Below are 20,664 nucleotides of genomic sequence, written 5' to 3' on the forward strand. Positions count from 1 at the left end.
AGATGACAATTCAATCATTTTTTTTTTTTTGGTCACTAATCAATATTCTTGGACTGTAATGAAATAAAAGATTTAATTGGGATAACATTATTTCTAACATCTTAAAGCAATACAAGTCTTCCAGACTATTGATCAAACAGTCTAATTACCAGTAAAACTGGATTACCTCTTTCACGGAATTAACATTAAGTCCTATTTTAAAAACATTGGCTTCAGGCTTCCAATCACCAAGTATACAAATAATTTGTATCCAATTTTCAGCTTGATAAATTGTGTATGCACGCACGCATTGTCTTGTCAATTAGAAGAAACGTACAACCTTATTCTGCCTCCCCGCTGCCCACCTCAAGCTTATTTGTGGCCCAATTACATATGCATGTATGTATTATTTAATATCATCACGTCCCTTCTCCTGTTTTTGGACGCTTGCACAATCTAACTCAATCATACTTCCCACATTTTGTTTTTTTCCCTTTTTAAGAATAAGATTGTATTCATTAACAATTGCGTTTAATTTGTATTAATAATTATTATATAATTAATAAAATTAAATATAGTAATTTGAGTTTCATTTAAAATTTAAATAATTTATTCAAATTTATATTCATTCCAGTTGGTAAAATTTTTTGTCAGAGCCATTAATTGTTTGAAAAATATTATTGATAAAATAAATAATATAATTAATAAACTAAATATTATTGTTGACATTTTAAACTATTTGAGTTCCCTACACAACCATTATTTGTACATGGTACCTCACGCAACCTTGACATTATAACACAGTTTATTTCATCATGCAAGATCATAATATTAATTAGCTTGACCTACACTGTTTCATGGTTAATTTTTTCAGATTCAATCATGTAGAATATTGACTCTATCAAAGAGTTATATAGATTTTGAAAGGACTGATTATTACATTGGCATAACATTTGGTCAAATAAAATTGTGACTAGTATGTTGACGCCTATTTCATCTGATATCTCACACCAAAATCAATCTCAAGCTGCAGCCACGTGTATTCTCTCCAATCTCAACCGTCCACGTCCTTCGTATAAAAATCCAACTGAACAGTAAAAGGAGCCGGCATTTCACTCACATGGCATCCATCTAACTCATCCTTCATTCAACGGCCCAGATCACTTCCTCCCGTTCTTTTAAATATTTTGAATACTGGGACCCCAGTGCCTGTTTCTCGTTAGTCCTATAAAAGAAGGAACGATAAAGAGGCTGAGAGTCCCAGAATTCAATGGCTTCGTTGGTGTCTGCGTAACGAGAAAACGAGCCATATAAAACAAAGAACAAGCTGATTGAAAGTCGAACAAGATTCTTCCGACCAAGAGTGTCGACCGTCGGCATAGTAATTGCTGGAGGAGAGGAGACAGTACAACGGACGAAGAGGAAAGAGTTAAGATGTTATCTCACGGTTTGATATCGGTGATCGGACGGCGAAGAGTGATGGAGGATGCGGTGAGCGTTGCAATCGGTGATATTAAGGGATATGATTTCTTCGCGGTGTATGACGGGCACGGTGGGGCTCAGATGGCAAAAAAGTGTAGAGAAAGGTTGCATGTGATAATACGGGAAGAGCTGAAGAGAAGGAATAGCTGTAATGGTGGGGGGGTTGAGTATTGGGAGGAGCTGATGACTGCGTCTTTTTTGAGGATGGATGAGGAAGTGAGTGTCGTCGAGGAGGAGGAAGGACCGACGGTCGCTGAAATGAGGACTATGGGGTCCACCGCGGTGGTGGTGATGGTGGGAAAGGATGAATTGGTGGTGGCTAACTGCGGGGACTCGAGAGCCGTGTTGTGTCGTGGTGGCGTGGCGGTGCCATTATCTCGTGATCATAAGGTAGTGAATGGCAATTGTTATTATTTTCGTGGGGAAAAGGATAATTTCCCACCCAAATTTTAGGTCATTATCAAAACCTATATCCACAATAGATGAAAAACCCTTTTCCCACCTATAACCAAACTTTTGTTAATTTTTTCTATTAAATGGAGGGGTAAAATAGTCATTTTACTGTTTCTATTAAAAAATTATAAATTTATTATTTGTCACCCCTTTAGGTTTTATAAACTAACATTTCACTTTTACCTAAAATTTTTAAACTTTTAAAAGTAACATTTTCACCCTCAAACTTAAAGTTTCTATAATTTTCAAAATGCAACCGCTCCTCGTAACTTTCAAAAATAGCAGTTTCACCTCAATTCTTTAACTTCATCTTCCGACGTCGTCTCCGACCTCCTCCTTCTCCTAGTGTGATGAAGAGACAGAGATCTCTTCGTCGCTCTACCCAGACGACGATTTGTCGCTTGTCACATCATCCAGAGGCGACGACAAAGCATCGTTCTTCGTCTATTCTTTCAAATTTGGATGACGTTTCATCGTTCTTTGTAGTCGAAGATAGGAGATAGATGGAACGCATCGGTCGTCCGTGGTGGCCGGAGAAGGAAACAAATTCTAGGGGTGAAATCTAAACTTTTTAAACTTTGAGGATGGGTTGAGGTGTTAGTTTTTTAAACTTGGAGGGGGAAAATAGTGAAATTTTAAAGTTTTAAGGTTTATAATTAAAATGATGATTTTACCCCTGTCTCTATCTGAAAATTTAGACGACAATTTGGTTATGGATAGAAATAGAGGTTTTTCATTTTTCGTGGGTGTAGGTTTGAGAATAGCCTAAAAATTGAGTGAAAAATAGTCATTTTCTCTTATTTCCGTTATTTTCGTGTGTTTATATGAAATCGATACGTGATTTCTAAGTGAATAATTGGCTAATTATGATCAATATTTTCATAAATAAATAGGTCAAAGGATCCCGATTCTGATTTAGGGTCAGATATGAATAGAACTAACTACTAGTTTGTTTATAGTCAAATTCAAATTGAAATTTTAATTTGGGAATTTAATTCAAATCTCTTTATATTCAGACAATGTATCCAATCGCTAATATTATTTAAATAGTGATACTATTTATTTTACAAGCAGTGGATTGTATATATTCAAATATTTTTTGTCAAATAGACCGTCCCCATGACCGCTGGGTGGGTTTGGACCATCATCAGGTCTGGTCCTGAGTTCCAAAACAGTTAGCCCATATAAACGCATGATTTGTAAGAATGAGCCGAGCTTCCACAGTACGCACGCTAGTTGATTAATTACAAGTATAACTACAGATATTAGTAGCTGATAGACACATTTTACTGAAACATCTCATCAAAATATGTACCAAATAACTTTCTGAAATAATGAATTAGTTAGATATGTATTTGTAAGGAAGAGCTGACTAATGGGAAGTAACAACTTTGATTGTGCAGCCCGACAGGCCTGATGAGAAGGAAAGGGTGGAAGCCGCAGGAGGTAGGGTCATCAACTGGAATGGTAGCCGCGTTTTAGGAGTTCTTGCTACTTCAAGGTCAATAGGTATATGTCAACACTGCCACTTCTAATTATTTATATATTTTCATACTTGTTGAATTTTACATTCAATTTTTTGATTCATTAGTTTCCTAGAACAGCAAAGATTAGTATTTCTTCTCCTTGAAGTTTATTGCATGTAGCGGATGTCAGATGATGTTACTGTTTAGATATGGATTTAAATCAAATTGAGTCTAGAATTGGTTTGAGCTTTATGCAAACTTATAATACCCAGTTTGAATTTGAACTTATTTGAATTGATGTATAGTATTATCAAAATAAACAATGTTCTCTCAGTAAAATGAGTAATATTATTAAAAAGACAAACAAGATAGCTTGACTATAATCCACCCATGTTTCTATCTATATTTCCAATTGTATGATAGGCAAGCTCAAAGCATGTTCTAATTAACTGTTTCTGACCTTATAGATCTTTTTTGGGCCACATCAAAGGTATAGAACTACCAAATATAGAAGAGTTAGATTGATAAAAACACGTTTCTAAGTTTTGAGCCCTACAACATGTTTTTCTAAATGATTCATATGATGCGTAATGCAGGAGATCAATATTTGAAGCCATATGTGATCTCTGAACCCGAGGTCACTGTGAATGAACGAAACGAGTCAGATGACTTTCTGATAATAGCATCTGACGGATTATGGGATGTTGTGTCAAACGAACTTGCCTGTGAAGTTGTAAGTAGATGTCTTAATGGTCAATTAACGGCAAGGTTTTCAGATGATTGTAGTGAAACTTCTGCTGCAGAGGCATCGACATTATTGACTGAGCTGGCTATGGCTCGAGGCAGCAAAGACAATATCAGTGTTATAGTGGTTGTGCTCAAAAGCTCGAGCAATATTTCTTGCAAAGTTCTTTCTTCTTTGCTTTGAGCTTATGCTGTCAAAAGGTTTTCTGGATACTTGTACACATAATTTTATCTTTATATTATTTTGCTCTTACTAAAATCCTATTAAGATATGTGCTAATTAAGAATCATATCGATCTGGTGAAAAATCTTGTTTTGATGCTTCATTTTTAGTTCAATCATACTGATTGCGTTATCATGATTCTCAGTTTTGCACACTCACCATGAAAATAATTCTGAGGATGAAATGATCCCATGAGAGAATTTGAATCAACTTAGAAGTCAGCTGGTAATACTTCCAGTGTAACACTCGCAAGGAAATATCATTGACAAACTATATTTATATTAGAAACATGGAAGGTTGACAATTGCTGGCAATTCGCAACACCCATAAGGAAATCCATCCAAAGCTGTTTTGAAGGACACAAATAAAGAAAGGACTGCTTTCATTATGTTGAGAAGCTACTACCTTGTTTCACTTCTCGATTCTCAATCTTTAACTGTCTCTCAAATCTATCTATATAACTAAGGAAGTAGAGGAGAAAGAGGATGAGCACTCATATTAAATCGTCTCTTCACTCCTTTCATCCTCGAACCTTCACACTTATTTTACCTATGATCTATTATCCTAATCCAACAAGTAAAGTTGAAAGTCCTTCCCCCAAAGAAAAGGAAAACAAAAAGAAAACCTTTTCCGGACTGCATTCAGTATAAACTGCACAATTCTTGCTCAGAACACCCAGAAAGCTTGAGAACCTTTATGTAACTGATTTTGTTAAACTTTCTTATGCCAAACTGTAGCTTGAAATTGAGACGGCAGCAGGATCAGCAGAATGAATGTAGACAAACTCCATACTTTTTCCGGCAGGTAAGGCGTTGAGCCATGATGGAAAACCATATACGTTGCCCACCTTTGTTAGACCCCATAGAGGACCATAAAGCTTGGAAATTGAAAGCTTGAGATCCTTTAGGGTCTTGCCTGAATTGTTAGTAATTACAGTGGAATATCTGTAGTATTTTCGTCCCTTGGCATCCCATGAAGTTGTCGTCTTCTGCTCAATGGCAATTGGACCAGACGATGAAGCTGCAAAATAAGCTATTTGGTCAAATTTCTTCATTACATACTACAGCATTTAAACAAATATGAAGGAAAGCTAGAAACAGAAACAATGAAACAAATGAAATAAAATACCCGGAGGAGTTTTTTTAGGTTGTGGTGCTGGAGTTGATTTTCTGACAACCGGATTCCGAGCTGGAACATTCACTGTATAGAAGAGTTCAAAGTTACAATCAGTATAATTTGATAGAAAATGCTTCTCTCCTTAAGGAAAAAAGTCTATAGTACCTGGAAGAAGCTGGTTATATCCCCGATGGCCACCATTTAGCCTTGCCAATATACCAAGGAGAGGAGCATTGTTATAAGTGGCAGGCTCGGTTTGCTCATAATTGTCTCTCTGATCAGCGAAGTTGTCATAGGCATCAGGTCCACCAACAATGGCTCCAATAAGGAGATTGGGATCACTGGCTTTCCTGCTAAACCAAGTGGCATAACCTCCTCGGCAGCTGACGAAAGAGGGGTTAACCTTAATGGAAACAATGGAGGAAGCCCTGTGGTGAACTTGTCGCGGGTAGTTGTTTCCATATCCAACCATGTAACTTGTGGCTCTTGGGTTGTCACCAAGAATGTAATCTACCTGAAATTTTAAAGTAGAAAAATGCCAATGAAGTTATCAGTCACTGACATACAAATATTTCATCCAAAGAATCTATCAAAAGATCCAAAACTCAAGCAAATCACCTGAGATTTTGCAAAGCCTAGAAGTTGAGATGCTGCAACATTGCCTGAAGAACATCTCAAGTTTCTTCCAGAGGAAGCAAGATAGTCAGAGTACACAGTAGCAAGGAAGGAAGCGCTGGTCACAAACTGCATGTTGTTCCACCTCTGCCGGAATAGCAGGCCGCCAGGAGTCTTCTGCATGTTCCGGGAACCCTTTCCGAGGCATGAGCACATGAAATACTCTGCCTTCTGTTGGTACCTCTCAAAAACCGCAGCATAGTGTCCAGCTTTGCCTTGCATTAAGAACTGCAAGAACATTACATACGCCAATGTCATATAACCAGAAAAGATCTAATTATTGAACATTACATGGCTTAGAGAAAGCTTCAATAGATTAATACCTTGGCAACAAGAGTTTGAACTCCAGCATACTTAACATCCCAACCAAACTCAGTCATGCCCCAGCCGGTTCCGCCCATAGTGTCACCATTTCTGCCAAGGTAATCCAAGTAGTACTGGTTGCCACTTGCTTGGTACAGCCATGCAGCAGCCCAGAGTAATTCATCCTATACACAACAAAATTAATAAAATCACCATCACATTGAATTCACTGTTTATTCAATCAATATTATAAAATTCGCAACAGTCAGTTTGACCGAAAACCGGGAGTCAGTTTGACTCATAATTTAATTTGAGTTTTATTAAATAATGGTTAAAATAACGTTATTTTATCTATTATTTAATAAAATGACGTCTTTTTTATTAATAATCTGAGTCATAGATTTAAACTATAAATTAAAATCGAATAATTTTTTATTCAAATCAAAATTGAATAAAAAAATGTTTAAACTCAATTTGATTAATACCCATTACTGGAACATCGTCCGGGTAGGGTTTAGGGGATGAAAACATTGTATCCAATAAAATATGCCATAAACATTCAAATCTAATTCACATACATTGTATCCACTGACTGAACGGTAGTATTTTTGGGCTACAGTAATGCTGCTGTCATACTTTCCTCTGTATTTGTCCGCAAAATCAAAGACCTGAAATCAAAAGCAAAACTCCGTCAGTGGTAGTCTATGTAATAAATATATCCTTAAAGGGTAATTTTGGAATCCTATTTTTTTAGAAACAGAAGAAGGTGGGATGTCTCGTTGTGACACAGCACCGACAGGATTGGCACGTGAGAAATGAAAAACTAATGGGCTGCGTTCTGAATAGCTGAAATTGACGGTTAAGATCTGATGGTACGCCAGATCTGTACAGTCAGAACACTGTGCCCGTCCTTGACGGGTAAAGAAAGTACCCCGCCTAATTTTCTTTCACTACAAATATAAAACTAATTAAAATATTAATTAATAATAAATTATCTCAACAATGAACATGTTAAAGTAACTCTATTTAGCAATAAATGCAACGCTGGCTTGAGTCGGACAAGCTGCACCGACCGGCCTGACAATAAACGAAGCCACAGTAATTGCCCATTTATTTATGCCGTTTTGCTAGAGTAAATCACCGAAGATAGATTCAAGTCTTGTCAGACCTGGACTCCAGTCCATGTCTAATTTTAACGAATGTATTTTAAGTAGAAATTACAGTTCGATAGCTTATATTGTATTCGACTCATTTTATCCAACAATAATACTTGATTATCCTTTGGTAATACTGTTTAACTTTATCCAACATCAATTATGCAGTAAAATTATACATTAACCCAAACTTAAATTAGACATTAAAGATTCAAAGACTTCTTTCTGTTTAAATCTACCTTTGTAACTAGTAAAACACCGTTATATTCTTCCATTGTAATAGGAATATATCTGAAATACTGATGTAATGCACTAAAATTTAGCTGAAAGAGCGTGGGATTGAAACTGACCCACCATCTATTCTGCTAGTGGTGGGTATTCACAACAATTTTACTAAAATATATAGACAAAAGTGGTCTTCCTTGCAGTGAAAGTGCTTTTTATAAAATTTATATAGAAATTAGATGACTTTTTCAAAACTAATAAATGACATGCTGGAATGTTAAATCATATGAATAAATAGGTAAAAATTTGTTTAATCAAAATTATTATTTTAATTTTGAAAAAAAAAAAAGTATTCATACCTTTTTACCCGACTAAAAATGCATACTAGTGTGGTAAAACAACAGAATGATACCTGGTAAGCGTGGTGGAGAAGCTCGCTGGAATAAGCGGGGTTAGAGTGGCGGAAAACAATGGAGGCGGCAGCCATGGCAGCGGCGGTTTCACCGGCGAGATCTGAACCGGGGTTACTAGGGTCAATCTTGTAGGCCCGTCTGTCAGTGGTCATGTCCTCGGGCCTTTGCCAACAGTGATGGTCAGTGTTTCCATCTCCCACCTAATGAAAAATTAAAAAAAAAAAAATTATAATCACAAATAGTAAGAGGTCAAAAGTAGTGGGATGGGAAATGGAAAACAGTTGAAAGAGAAAAGTGAAAAGAAAGTTTTGAATAGTTTGAAAGGTACTTCTCCATAGAGAACATTGGGCTCAGGATGAGCTTTAATGAGATAATCAGTTCCCCACTTAACAGCATCCATGGCATGGCTAAGTTCACCTTTGGAAGCCATTTGTTTACCATATTCAACGATGCTCCATGACATCATTGTCACCGTGAATGCCATTGGCAAACCAAACTTCACATTGTCACCTGCATCATAGTAACCCCCAACAAGATCCACCTAAACATTGAAAAAAACAAATTAACAAGTTAATATCTTAAATTACAGTTAAACGAAACAGGGTTTCTGAAATATCAAAAACTTACCCCACTGGCTTTGCCATCGTTAAGACCCGAATTGCCTCTCCAGGCGACTCTTTGGGTGTGGGGGAGGTAACCGGATCTTTGAGCTTCAAAGAAGAGAATGCTCTTAGACAAAGCTTGACCATAGTCATGGCCAGCAAAAGCGAGAGGAAGAAGACAAAAATGCAGAAGCAGAGACTTCATTGAAGTGGTGGGTTTCACAAACTTCTCCATGTTCACAAAATGGGAATGGGGAGAGGAGCACAGGTCCGTAGTATATATGGAAGAGGAAAGGAAGGTGCCCAGAGCCCAAAACTTGACACGGCTCAATAAATGAAAGTTTTTATTATTATTATTTATAAATATATTTGATTATTATATATTTACATTTCGAATGCTGAAAACAGTTGAGCAGAGGAACAGAATCATGTGGGTGGGCGTCCTGTCCCGGGCTCTTTACTGGAAGAGTCGGTGCGGATTTAATGCATTCCAGGAAATGAAATTACTATAGTCCCCCGTCATGCCTCAAAAGGTTAATAATATACAGAAGAAAGTTCCAATTTTATTATTTTGATTTAAAAAAAAAAAATGAAAACAGGAACACCGGAACACTCAGGATTAAGAATTACCAAAAATAAAACGAGGAAACAGAAAAATAAGAGAAATAGCCCTAAGGGGTGGCTGATTGACAAATGTGTATTTAATGAATCATTACCATCAAATTTTTTATTTATCTTGTATAATAATAATGGGATAGGTTAATAGAATCTATATTTTACTTGTTTGTTTATCTTGATCAATTTCTTTTAAAATAAATAATTTGATTAAAATAAGGGTTTATTGTTTAAAAAAAAAGAAATTAAAAGGAATGTAACAAAGGTGGGATGATCCTGCATGGTATGAAGAAAGCCAAATTAAAAATCGATTCGAATTGAAAAAAAAAACAGTATGAAATTTACGAATTGTGCTCAAAATCTCTTTAAAAAAAAAAATCAATCCGTGTGTCTTAAAAGAGTGAGTGAAGTTTTAAATGAGAAATGGGTCGGCATTGCATGTGAAGGAAGATGCATTATCATGTCCAATGGACCACAACAAACCAAATCTTTGGAGAAGATCTCTCTAGGCAAATGTTTCATCGTTTAGTTCTACTGCTGCATTAATTTCTTGCAAACCTAAACCAATAAAGGCTTTATTACGCTTATATGTGGGTGGATGCCCAAACCTAGTCTGAATGTGGCTTAATTCACGCAACCGGTATCAAGCCCAAGCTCTTTAATTTTGTATCTGGAATTTTAATTTTTTATTTCCACCGACAATATTCGGTGAAAACACTGTTAGGGTAAACTTGTAATATTAATGTGAACTGTGGCTACTTTTGCAGTATTAGTCAAAAAGAGAGGTCCCATCCCATGTCAGAGTGCTTTATTCCCAACCGCAATCAACGGTCTCCGCCGAAAACGAGATAAAATCTTAATTATTTTTTTAATATTTTACTTTTATAAAAAAGTAAAAAAAAAATTTATAAAATCGATAAAAAAACGAAACAATTCTTGACACGTACAATAAGACAAAGGAGGCAGAGCTCCGCGATGGCCGTTTTAACTCCTGTTTTGTTACGGCCACGGCAGCCTTTCCCACGTCCAATCATCACCGGACAAAACCTAGTTGGTTAAGTTTCATAGGAATAATACTGTATGAATATATTCAACTGTTTGCACACAAAATATTATGGATTTAAAAAATATAAACATGATCCGGAGCTAAGCCTTATTTGAGTTTTATTGGGATTACAATAAAATTACGTATATTTATTTTTGATATATAATTTATATAAATGGATGAAATGTTATCATATGATTGAATATTTTTTTATCATATGATGATACATATTTTTAAATCACTTAATTACATGATGACATATCACTGTGTATATGAATTATGTACCAAAAATGAATACACACAATATTACTCTTGGGACTATATCCAAACCTAACAAGGTCCTAAGGTGCTTTTACGGCATAAATGTAAGTATAAAGAAGATTAGTGATGAGTGAAAGTGTGTATTTAAATTTTTTGAAAATTTTGAAAAACATGGGCATAGGCATTTTAAAGGTGGTAGATAGGTTGGAAGTGGGAGATTTGTCCTGCTTTCATAAAACATCGTCCCCTAAAATCCTACCTAGTCTCCTTCTCTTTCGTTATTATGGCTTTCTCCTTTCTCTTTTGAAATTTTTGCATGCCCATTGCTAGGGCCTATAAGGAATCAAAATTTTAAACAAAATTTGAGAGGAGAGCTGCCTAATTCACTTATTTTATTCACTTGGTTAGCATGAGTTAGGTTGGGCAATTAGGGTTTTAAGTGGGTTAAGTATTATAATTAGCTATATGTATGTCAATGGAGCTTGTGGGTTTCCTAGTCATTTCGTTCGTCATATTCAACGATGAGAATAGGAGTCTTTTGTAATTTGGGTACCATACTGGATATAAAGTCAGTAAAATCAACTTTTCTTTATTCTTTTTTTACTTGCCAAGCAAGTTATAAAGCACTATCGAACTTTCGTTTTTTAGATTTACTCCATGAATCCCAAAGTTAAAATATATAATATGGCCAAAGGGCAATTTCCCACCTAAGTTCATATGCGATTTCAAAATTATACTCACCGGATTTAAAAAACCAAAACTCTTATTCATCAATTTAAAATTTTAGTTAAGGATAAAGGTGAAACTGTCATTTAATAAAATACTTAAAAAACTAAAATTTTATTACTTTTACCCATCTTAATTTAAAAATCTCACATTCCCCCCACTCAAAGTTTGAAAAACCAATATTCCCTTTTAGAGTTTGTAAATCTTCACTGAAGACAATAAAGTTTGTCATCTCCAGCATCATTGGCTTTTCCACCCAGCTTAACTTTCTCTGTAAATCACATCTCAACCATCAACAAAACTTATTTCCTACGACAAAAACGAAATTGTCTTCGTCATAGTGTTTTTATCTTGTACAAAGATAATTATGTCTTCATCTAAGATGAAGACGAGTGTCAGAGGTCTCAAACAGCCAAGTAGGGTTGGACAAGCAAAGCCCAAATAAGGCTTAGCTTGTTTTCGACTCGTTTTCAGTGAGCCCAAGCTCGGGCTCGGGCTTGTCGAGCTCGTTAAACATATGTTCGTGTTTGACTCGTTTCATAATTTTAGTGTTTGAGCTCGGCTCACACTTAGCTCTAGTTAGTGTGTTCGGGCTTAGATCGCTTTGGACTCGTATTTTAGACTTGACAGCTCGGTTTTAGGCTCGTGTTTCAAGAAACAAACGGTTATTTGTTCCAAGTTAAAATTATTTTTATTTAAGTGAACGGCTCACAAGCTAAGCTCGGTTCGCTTAACTGGTATTCGAATTCGAGGTCGTGTTCATTTTTTACTTAAAATTTAGGCTCGCATTCGTATTCGGGCTCGTTCAAAGCAAGCTTGTGTTCAGACTCGTTCAAGCAAAGCTCGTTTCTAGTACGAATAAGCTTGTTTCAAATTCAGCTGTACGACCAAGTCGTCTTCACCCGAGACTCTCGATGGTCATTTTCATCTAAGATAAAGACATTCCGATAAAGACAATTTCATCTTAGTAGGAAGAAATAGGTTTGGTCGATGGTTGAGATGTAATTGATAGAGAGAGTTAAACTAGAAGGAAGAGTTAAAGTGGAAGGAAGAGTTAAAGTGGAAGGGAGAGGCAATATGGTCAGAGATTATCGTCGCCAATAACGATTGCAAACCATATGAGGAAAATATTAATTTTTTAAACTTTGAGTAAAAAAAAATTATGAAAATTTTAAATTAAATGGAGCAAACATAATAAAACTTTAATTTTTTAAATTTTTATTAAAAATTATAAGCCAATATGGTCAGTGATATATCAGTAACAGTTTAGATAATAATAAAATAACTCAATAATATAACTGTAGTTATATACTTTTAAACAATAAACCAAAATGCTTTTAGAACATAGTTATGTTCATTTATTTGTGCGGCATGACATCCTCAATTTTATATAACTTTTATTGATAGAATTTTCTCCGTCGTCATCAGATAGCTTTCAACTTTGAGTGCCCAACTTGCTTGAGCACGTATATATGTTGAAATAATTAATAGAAGAGGGCTAAGTGGAGCAAGGGTTATGCGACAAGTGAAAATTTGGAATTGAGAGAACATGTGCTTTGAGATGATATATGTTCCATATCTTTAAGCCAATGTCTCTTTCTTATTGCTTTAGAAGGCCAAACATCTTACACAGCTTAAAAATGTCTAAAGTAGTGTAAGATAAAATCATACAACTTGAATCGTATATTAAAATTTTGATTATTCATATTATATATTGTATATTATATTATATTATATTATAATATTTTTTTAATACTAATGAAAAATAAAAAATTAATTATTAAATCATCATCTTGAAAAATATTATAAACATTTATTAAAATTTAAAAAATTTTCAATTATACTTTGTTCACATAATCATTTATATAAAAATATATAATAATTTATATCAATAATATATATAATATTATATAATATATCTAGTATATCATATTAATTTGTTATATATCTTAATATTTATTTTATTTTTAATTTATATTATATTATATATTGTGCACTACTAATAGCCATGTTCGCAAAGGCCATCAAGTGGGAAAAGAATACGAGTAAAAACCTTTATTTATAAAATTGCCTTTAGTATTTGATGGTCCTTTCTGGCAAGGTTTGCTGGGAATGGCATTTTGTGGATGTTGTGGTTATGGCTGAGTCGAAATGAAGCAGACCCACCTCGGGGTTGGAATTTGGAACCACCTTCTTCTCTATTTATTTTTCTGTCAGAAAGAGCATGGTTCGTTGAGATATGGTACGAATCTCGTAAATCTTATAAGAAAGAACCTGTTGTAATTTGTTTGTATTTTCATGTTATTTTCAAACAGTAAATTCCATCCCGCTTTATATATGATTAGCATTCTTTAAATTTACGAAGAATATTTATAATTTTATATTAAAGTCTTTATATTCACCGAATTTTGAAAAATTGAACAAAGAGCACCTTTTTCAGCTTTTGAGGAAGAATGCACAAAATATGACCCTTGCCATAACCGTGGCTCTGTGATCACATTATAGGTGCCTACGCATGTAACCCACATGCAAAGAAAGATACAGGGGGACCTTTAGGAGGCGTGTTACTGTTACTTAGCCCAAACTCAGAGAAACTACAAGGCGATCCCTGAGGTTTTTGCAATAGATTATTTCATTTAAAAGATTACAAAATTTACATTGAAATCCCAAAAGCAATGAAATGCATTTTTTGTCGGAGACTAAAATTATATGTACAAATATGTTTTATCAACTTATTCATATAAAATGATGTAACAATATAATTAAGTGATATAATTATGTATTTTTTCTTGATTAAAATTATTAAATCACATATTATGTTATTTGTATAGATAAGTTAATCAAAAATGTTTATACATATGGTTTTGTTTTTGTTATAATACTTTTTGTTGTTGATAAAAAGTGGTCACCTCTTTCGAACAATCCATGTCCCAATTTTATTTCAATCGCAAGATTTCAATTGTCTTATGATTTTATCTCTTTTGATACAACTAAGAGGTTAAGAAATGGTAAATAAGTTTACATTAAAGACCATATGTATGGTCCAAAATCACTTAGAATCATCTCAAAAGATATAGTCATAAAATATAAGAAAAAATTGATCTATTTTCCTAAAAAATAATTGTAAGGGTGTACGTGAAAATATTTTATAAAGATAAATTACATCAAATTCAAAAAAACCCTACTTATATATAAATAAATGATATCTCAATTAAGTTAGATCTGTCATTTTATGACATTTACTCCAAAGAACTAACACCCTCGAAAAATAGATTTAATTATAGTAAATCAATTTTTTTGAAGCTCATAAACAAGTATCATAAAAAGCATTAGTTTAAGCATCACGAAACTTACACCGACATCCCATTTGTTGATAGAGCTTCTAACCTTACGTGTTTGCATAAGCAATGTTCATTAAAATAATTGAATTATGATTAAAAAAAGAGAGGAAATCGAGCTCGAAAGTATTACATTTAACTTGTTAACCTTGTGAGCAATTTTCGATGTCATAAGCCAACATCTTCTAATAATTAATAACCATACAAAAACAATGGACTTTTTAATCATAAATTTTTTTCACGAAAATGTAACTCTTATGAACTTGGAGGAGGAATATGTCATTTGGCCTTAAAGCTCACCATGCGTGCCATAATCACACGTGCAAGTAAAACCAGAGCTGATAGGTAAAGGGTGGGGCTACGTGTTGTCGTATTGATACGTGGGTGTTTATGTTCCCGATAAGAAATGATAGAGGTTGAGAGCTTTTATGGTGTGCATGCAGGGAAGGGAGTCTTTGCCTCTTTTTCTTTTTCCAACGCATAGAAGGTGAGAGCTTTTATGGTGTGCAGGGGAGGGAGTTCCCTACCTCTTTTTTCTTTTTCCCAACGCTCCTAACAAAAAGTACGCCGAGGATAACATTTTAATGTCCCACATCGCTTGAAATTTGCTGAAACACTGATAATTATGGTACAAATGAGTCGAGTGAGTATTATTTTATGACCAAATAAATAATTTTGAATGGTAAAAATTTAGTACGATGGATTTAACTTTGAAAGATAAGTCTAATTTAAATAAAATTTAATTACTACAAAAATATTATTTAATTTAATTTTGATTTAATAAAGCAATTTTAAAGTTGGAGTTTAAATTTGACAAATTTAAGTGTTTTTAACTTCAATCCAAATTCAATTTCAAAAAATTATTTTATAATTTATATATTTATTAATTATTCTTATTTATATTTAAAGTTTGGGACTAAAATTTTATATGGAGAGATTATTATCTTGGTCGCATGGATGCTTATAGTGGAACAAGCACATAAAATTCCTTGGCAGCACTAATTGATGATTTAGGATGATTAAGTACTAAACAATACAATTACTGAAAGTTAATCAATTGATTGGTGTAATTTGACATGTCTTAATCACAATCGTCTGTCTTTATAGCTGTTATTATATGGACGGTGTTGAAGTAAATGACAATGATAATTTCCTTTGACCCACGGGCAGAGTTCTTAGCACAATAAGAGACAAATATGTCTGTTAATACTTGATACGACAAATAAATTATAAGAAATCGTGTCGTTTTTTAATATTTCCCTGCAAACGCTCATCTTTAACTTCTTCTAATGATTTTGAATCAATTTCCAAGACAAATCTATGAACTAACTAGTTGGGTTTCAAATAAGGCTGAGATGATTTATGCTAAATTTGAATAGGAGTCAGCATAAGATTTACTCAAATATGGTTTGAATTTTATTAAAAAATAATTTAATTTTGAACAAATTTGAATTCAAAGAGTTGAGTTGAATTTAATTTGTTAATAAAAACAAGTATGATTATGAAAACCAAACCAATTGACGGAACCAATTTGTCCAAGATCTTATGACCTATCTAGTCTAGTTGAGTAATCTATTATCTTTAGCTATTGAATAGCTGAAAACTACAATTCAATCGGATGAATAATGTTGGTTCATAATTAAGCCACTTGTTTGCTACAGTTCAATGACATATAGACCTCAACATACTTTTTTTCATTTTTTTCTTTTAAAAATGTTGGTCAACATTTGCTAAACAAGGTAAACCTGGTTAGAGATGACAACGAGAGAGGCAAGGGCATATATCTTATTTTATGTTATTAGTCTATTCTTATTATAGAGATGAGAAAGATTTACCATTCTTATTTCGTAAAAGAAAAATTCTTCCCTTATTCTTATTTGTAGAAAAAAATCTTATCTTTATTTTTGTATTTACAAGAAATTTTTTTTTTCTAAATTAAAATCAATTAACTATTTTAAATGTAATAAATAATAATATAAGTTAACCACTTTAATATATATAAATAAAATTTAAAAAATATAAAAAATCTAAAATTATAAAGGTAAGTTAATATTTTAAATAAAAAATATTAATATAAATAGGTATAGATAGAGACGAAACATATATACCTCTGACCCAAATTATGGAGATATTTTTAGTTCTCATCTTTTTTTTATCAGATAATTTTCATCATAAGTTTAAATTAAAATAATTATCTCTAAATCTCATCATATTAAAGATGATTATGAAAATACTTAGGTAAAATCTTTGATCATATCAAGACTCAGTTTAATTATTAAAACACTAAAAATAAGTATAATCTTTTATTGAAATTTAACACATTCAAATTAAATTTAAATAACTATGACGAAATCTAGTCTTGATTATAAATAAATGAAACCCGAAAGGCAATTCTCATTATCCCTTACCCTTGGTCGTTTTAAGTAGTATATGATACTCTTTTACTGGTATATCTTACAGGTAAAAGTTATGACCACTAGGGATTGCCATTGAAAAGATGCATAAACGTTGACAACTAACTACCAAAAGCGACAAGCAACCGCCGCCCATGGTGGCCCTTAATTGTCAATCAACTCTCTTTTAACTGAATTACGTTTAAGTATATTCTGTAATTCACCAGTGTGATTTCTGACTGAGAGAGAAAATAGGCTTTAGAGGGACAGAAAGGACAGAACACCCATTACAAAATCCCATAGAGCCCCACAATATTTTAAGCACAATGTCCCAAATTTTCTTTGTGTTGTTCTATCGAAGATCTGATTTTGGTAGCAGGTTTAAGATACAGTATCAGATTCATACAATTTGCTCTGATATTTGTAATATAAATAATATACCTAACTTTGTTCTTCTTTCAAAACTAAATTTTGAAAAGCCGACACCAGACCAGAATCCCAGCTCCCTCCTGCATCCACTTACAGCAGTTGATCTTCGGGCCCCAAATCTTTTTGTGACTGTCACTGAGCGCAACCTCCGCCGGAATTTTGTTCCCATTAATTTTGATCGTTTATTCAATCAAACACGTGTATGCATTGGAGACAAACTGAATAAGTTCCGAGTAGTAATTTGGGTTAAAACTTATCGGATCTTTTCACCTGAGTTTTAGAACTGTGGGCAGTGGTTTTTCATTTAAGAGTGAGGACTCTAAATGTTGATTTCAATACTTAAACTGGATATCAATTATATTTATTTATGTTATTATATGATTAAATAATTTTAATAAATTATAGATATAAAATAAATAATTATATTTAAATCATATAACAATATATCAATATATTTATACTTGTTAATATATAAAAATATTATAACATAATTATAACTATTATGTTCTATGAATAAATTGTAATAATAATTGACCTTCACTGATATAGTTATATAAACATTTCATAAATATTGTAAATGTTTTAACGAGTAAATTTATAATCGTTATATTCCCCCCTTTATTATATTTGAAAATAAGCAAATTGAAGGATGTTGATTATCAGATTGAATTTGATTTAGAATGAATTATAATATAATTTAATTTGAGATTTTTTTGAATTAAAAAAATTATAATTAAAACTCAAATTAAATCTAAATAGGATTCCATTAAAAACTATTTAGAATCAATGGTTTCGATTAATACGTATAAATTTAATCCAAATTAATATAAATTCGAATATCCTTAATTTGAATTCAGTTTAATGCTTAATCCATTCATATTCCAATAAAATTTGTGTCAAATGGGGACGTTTTATGGGAAACTATCTCGTTAAAAATTAAATATTTTTAATGAATATTTTTAATATGAAACTCGTGTAATCATATCCTGTGATTTTCAAATTTCAAAGAGCCGACGTCGTATTTCATTGAATCATAAAAATATTTTTTATTACTAGATATAAACTTAAGGAAATCGAGAATAATAAGAATGTTATGACGACAGATCTGAGCCGTCAAATCCTCTGTAACTGACGTTGAATTATGGCGCTATAAATCCGGAAACTTGGATACACGTGTCACTCAGGAGAGGAGCAGTAAATCTTGGTCATGTGAATGCACGTGCAATCTGACAATCTCTACCAGGCCCACCATGTGATGCACTTCTTCAAGCTTGAAAGACACAGCCGAGGCACGAGCTCCGTCAAGGTGGACCAATCAAAAACCGACACGAAAAGGTAAGTTAGGGTACTTCTCACATGCTTCTAACCACCGTTTAAGTGGCTGCATATTTAAAAAATAGAAATATTTAAAATAGAATTTAAGGACAAGTTTGATGAAACGACAACGAAGAGCAATGGAAGTGTTGGAAGGGATCTGGTATGCTTTTTGTCCGCATACAAATAATAAAATATTAAAATATTAAAATAAGAAAAATCGAACCTTTCTACCACTTAATGCAAATATGATAAGATATCTTTGAAATTATTTGTGCAGAAATCAACCCAAATCTCAATTTTGCAGGGAACAAATTGGCAGTCGAATCTATCCTAACTACTCAAGATTTTATTGTTGTTCGGTTTGAACAAATCGAATTTAAGTTGAAGAAATTTAAGCTGAAACGATTTGGGTTGAATTTTAATTGATCCTATTTCAAGACTAAGCGAAGGAAGGACCTACCGAAGAAATTAGGAGGCAATGTGTACGTACTGTGCAATAAACGAAGGAAGGACCTACCGAAAATTTTACACCTCCTCAACAGTACAAAATTGGTTGTATTATTTTGCGTAAAGAGCTCTTGTGGGTGGCAAAATATAGCTGTTGGGTCTACGTACTGGGTTGTTTATTGAATTATTGCCCCTTTTTTAAGTGTAGCATGACCCAAATCAGGATTCGGTTTTAATATTTTGTCAAGAAATTGAGAGAGTCTACCAACTGAAGTAGTTGCATTAACCAATAGAGTAATTGTGAGAAATCCGGTTTAGGCCTTACTGTCATTATTGGGCTGTCCAAACATGGCCCAATTACAACGTCAATACGGTTGACTGAGGCTTCTATGTTTATATTTTCTTAATTCATCGGTTTTAAATTAATTCTTTTACATTTAAATATATTTGTATCCTTATTATAATTAGATTTGAGTTAAATCAATTTAAATTTGATTAAAATTGAAAAATATTTGCTCAGCAGCCTCAAGATGAGCTCGAGATCAATGTTTTCTCTTTTCTAACTATTCTTTTTCTTCTTTAATAATTGTTCTTCATCTTCCGTGTTACTGTGAACTACCCTAATCTTAACATTAATTTTTTTTTTGTTAGAAAAAAGATCTTATAATTTATAATGAATTATAAATCATATATTTATTAAAAAATATTAGGAGAAGTTTTAAAATAAAATATTTAAGATTTAATATTATATTTTTAAAATTTACTTTCTTCAAGGAAGATGTAAAAGATTTATTATCTCTAAAACCACCATTCCTAGTGTCTGAACTATCGGCCATAAAAAAAAAAAAAAATTATAAATTGACATTAACTAGTGAAGTGATTAAATCGAGAGGATAATTTGTCAGTTTTGTATGTTGGATGGAGTGTAAGGGAAACAATCTAATAATCTTTTCTATACGCCCTTGAGAGTTAAAGACTTTTAAGGTACAGGTTAATTCAATTCGAAAGTATACAAGCTTGAATTTGAATTCGGATTGAATAAACAAACTAAAGATTAAACCTGTTTAAGTAAATGAATCGAGTTTAAACATATCAGAATATTGAAGTTCAAATGAATTCAAATTGGATCTAAAATTAATTTTTTTTAAGTATTTATACCTCAACTCATCAATTTCAAACTAACTTTTCTGAATTCGAATTAACTCAAACTGGGGTTTGGGGTTTGTTTATACTTGCCTAAAATGGAATCCAACCCAAA

At 33.0% G+C, this 20,664-nt stretch overlaps 2 protein-coding genes across 6 annotated transcripts; one reads left to right on the forward strand and one right to left on the reverse strand.

Annotated features, from left to right (window-relative positions):
- The first annotated feature begins 1,186 nt into the window (after positions 1-1,186).
- LOC123211663 (protein phosphatase 2C 51-like) lies at positions 1,187-4,450 on the forward strand. 4 transcript variants are annotated; one of them, XR_006501440.1, is made up of 4 exons: positions 1,187-1,851; positions 3,318-3,423; positions 3,972-4,113; positions 4,184-4,414. XR_006501440.1 is itself a non-coding variant. In XM_044630464.1 (4 exons), exons 1-4 carry the CDS (start codon positions 1,414-1,416, stop codon positions 4,199-4,201), a joined length of 699 nt encoding a protein of 232 aa, XP_044486399.1. In that variant the 5' UTR covers positions 1,188-1,413; the 3' UTR covers positions 4,202-4,450. The 4 variants fall into 4 exon arrangements, 3 of the variants coding, with proteins under 3 accessions (XP_044486400.1, XP_044486399.1, XP_044486398.1); XM_044630464.1 differs by having other exon boundaries at positions 1,188-1,851; positions 3,977-4,113; positions 4,184-4,450; XM_044630465.1 differs by lacking the exon at positions 4,184-4,414 and having other exon boundaries at positions 3,972-4,133.
- Positions 4,451-4,604: 154 nt separating this feature from the next.
- LOC123211662 (endoglucanase 6-like) lies at positions 4,605-9,146 on the reverse strand. 2 transcript variants are annotated; one of them, XM_044630462.1, is made up of 9 exons: positions 8,861-9,146; positions 8,562-8,774; positions 8,233-8,433; positions 7,020-7,109; positions 6,462-6,626; positions 6,082-6,366; positions 5,629-5,977; positions 5,476-5,535; positions 4,605-5,367 (listed from the first exon to the last, which is right to left on the reverse strand). In XM_044630462.1, exons 1-9 carry the CDS (start codon positions 9,068-9,070, stop codon positions 5,069-5,071), a joined length of 1,872 nt encoding a protein of 623 aa, XP_044486397.1. In that variant the 5' UTR covers positions 9,071-9,146; the 3' UTR covers positions 4,605-5,068. The 2 variants fall into 2 exon arrangements, with proteins under 2 accessions (XP_044486397.1, XP_044486396.1); XM_044630461.1 differs by having other exon boundaries at positions 5,476-5,547; positions 8,861-9,141.
- Between the last annotated feature and the right edge of the window lie 11,518 nt (positions 9,147-20,664).

The sequence above is a fragment of the Mangifera indica genome, chromosome 3 (assembly GCF_011075055.1).
Source record: "Mangifera indica cultivar Alphonso chromosome 3, CATAS_Mindica_2.1, whole genome shotgun sequence".
Lineage (NCBI taxonomy): Eukaryota > Viridiplantae > Streptophyta > Magnoliopsida > Sapindales > Anacardiaceae > Mangifera > Mangifera indica.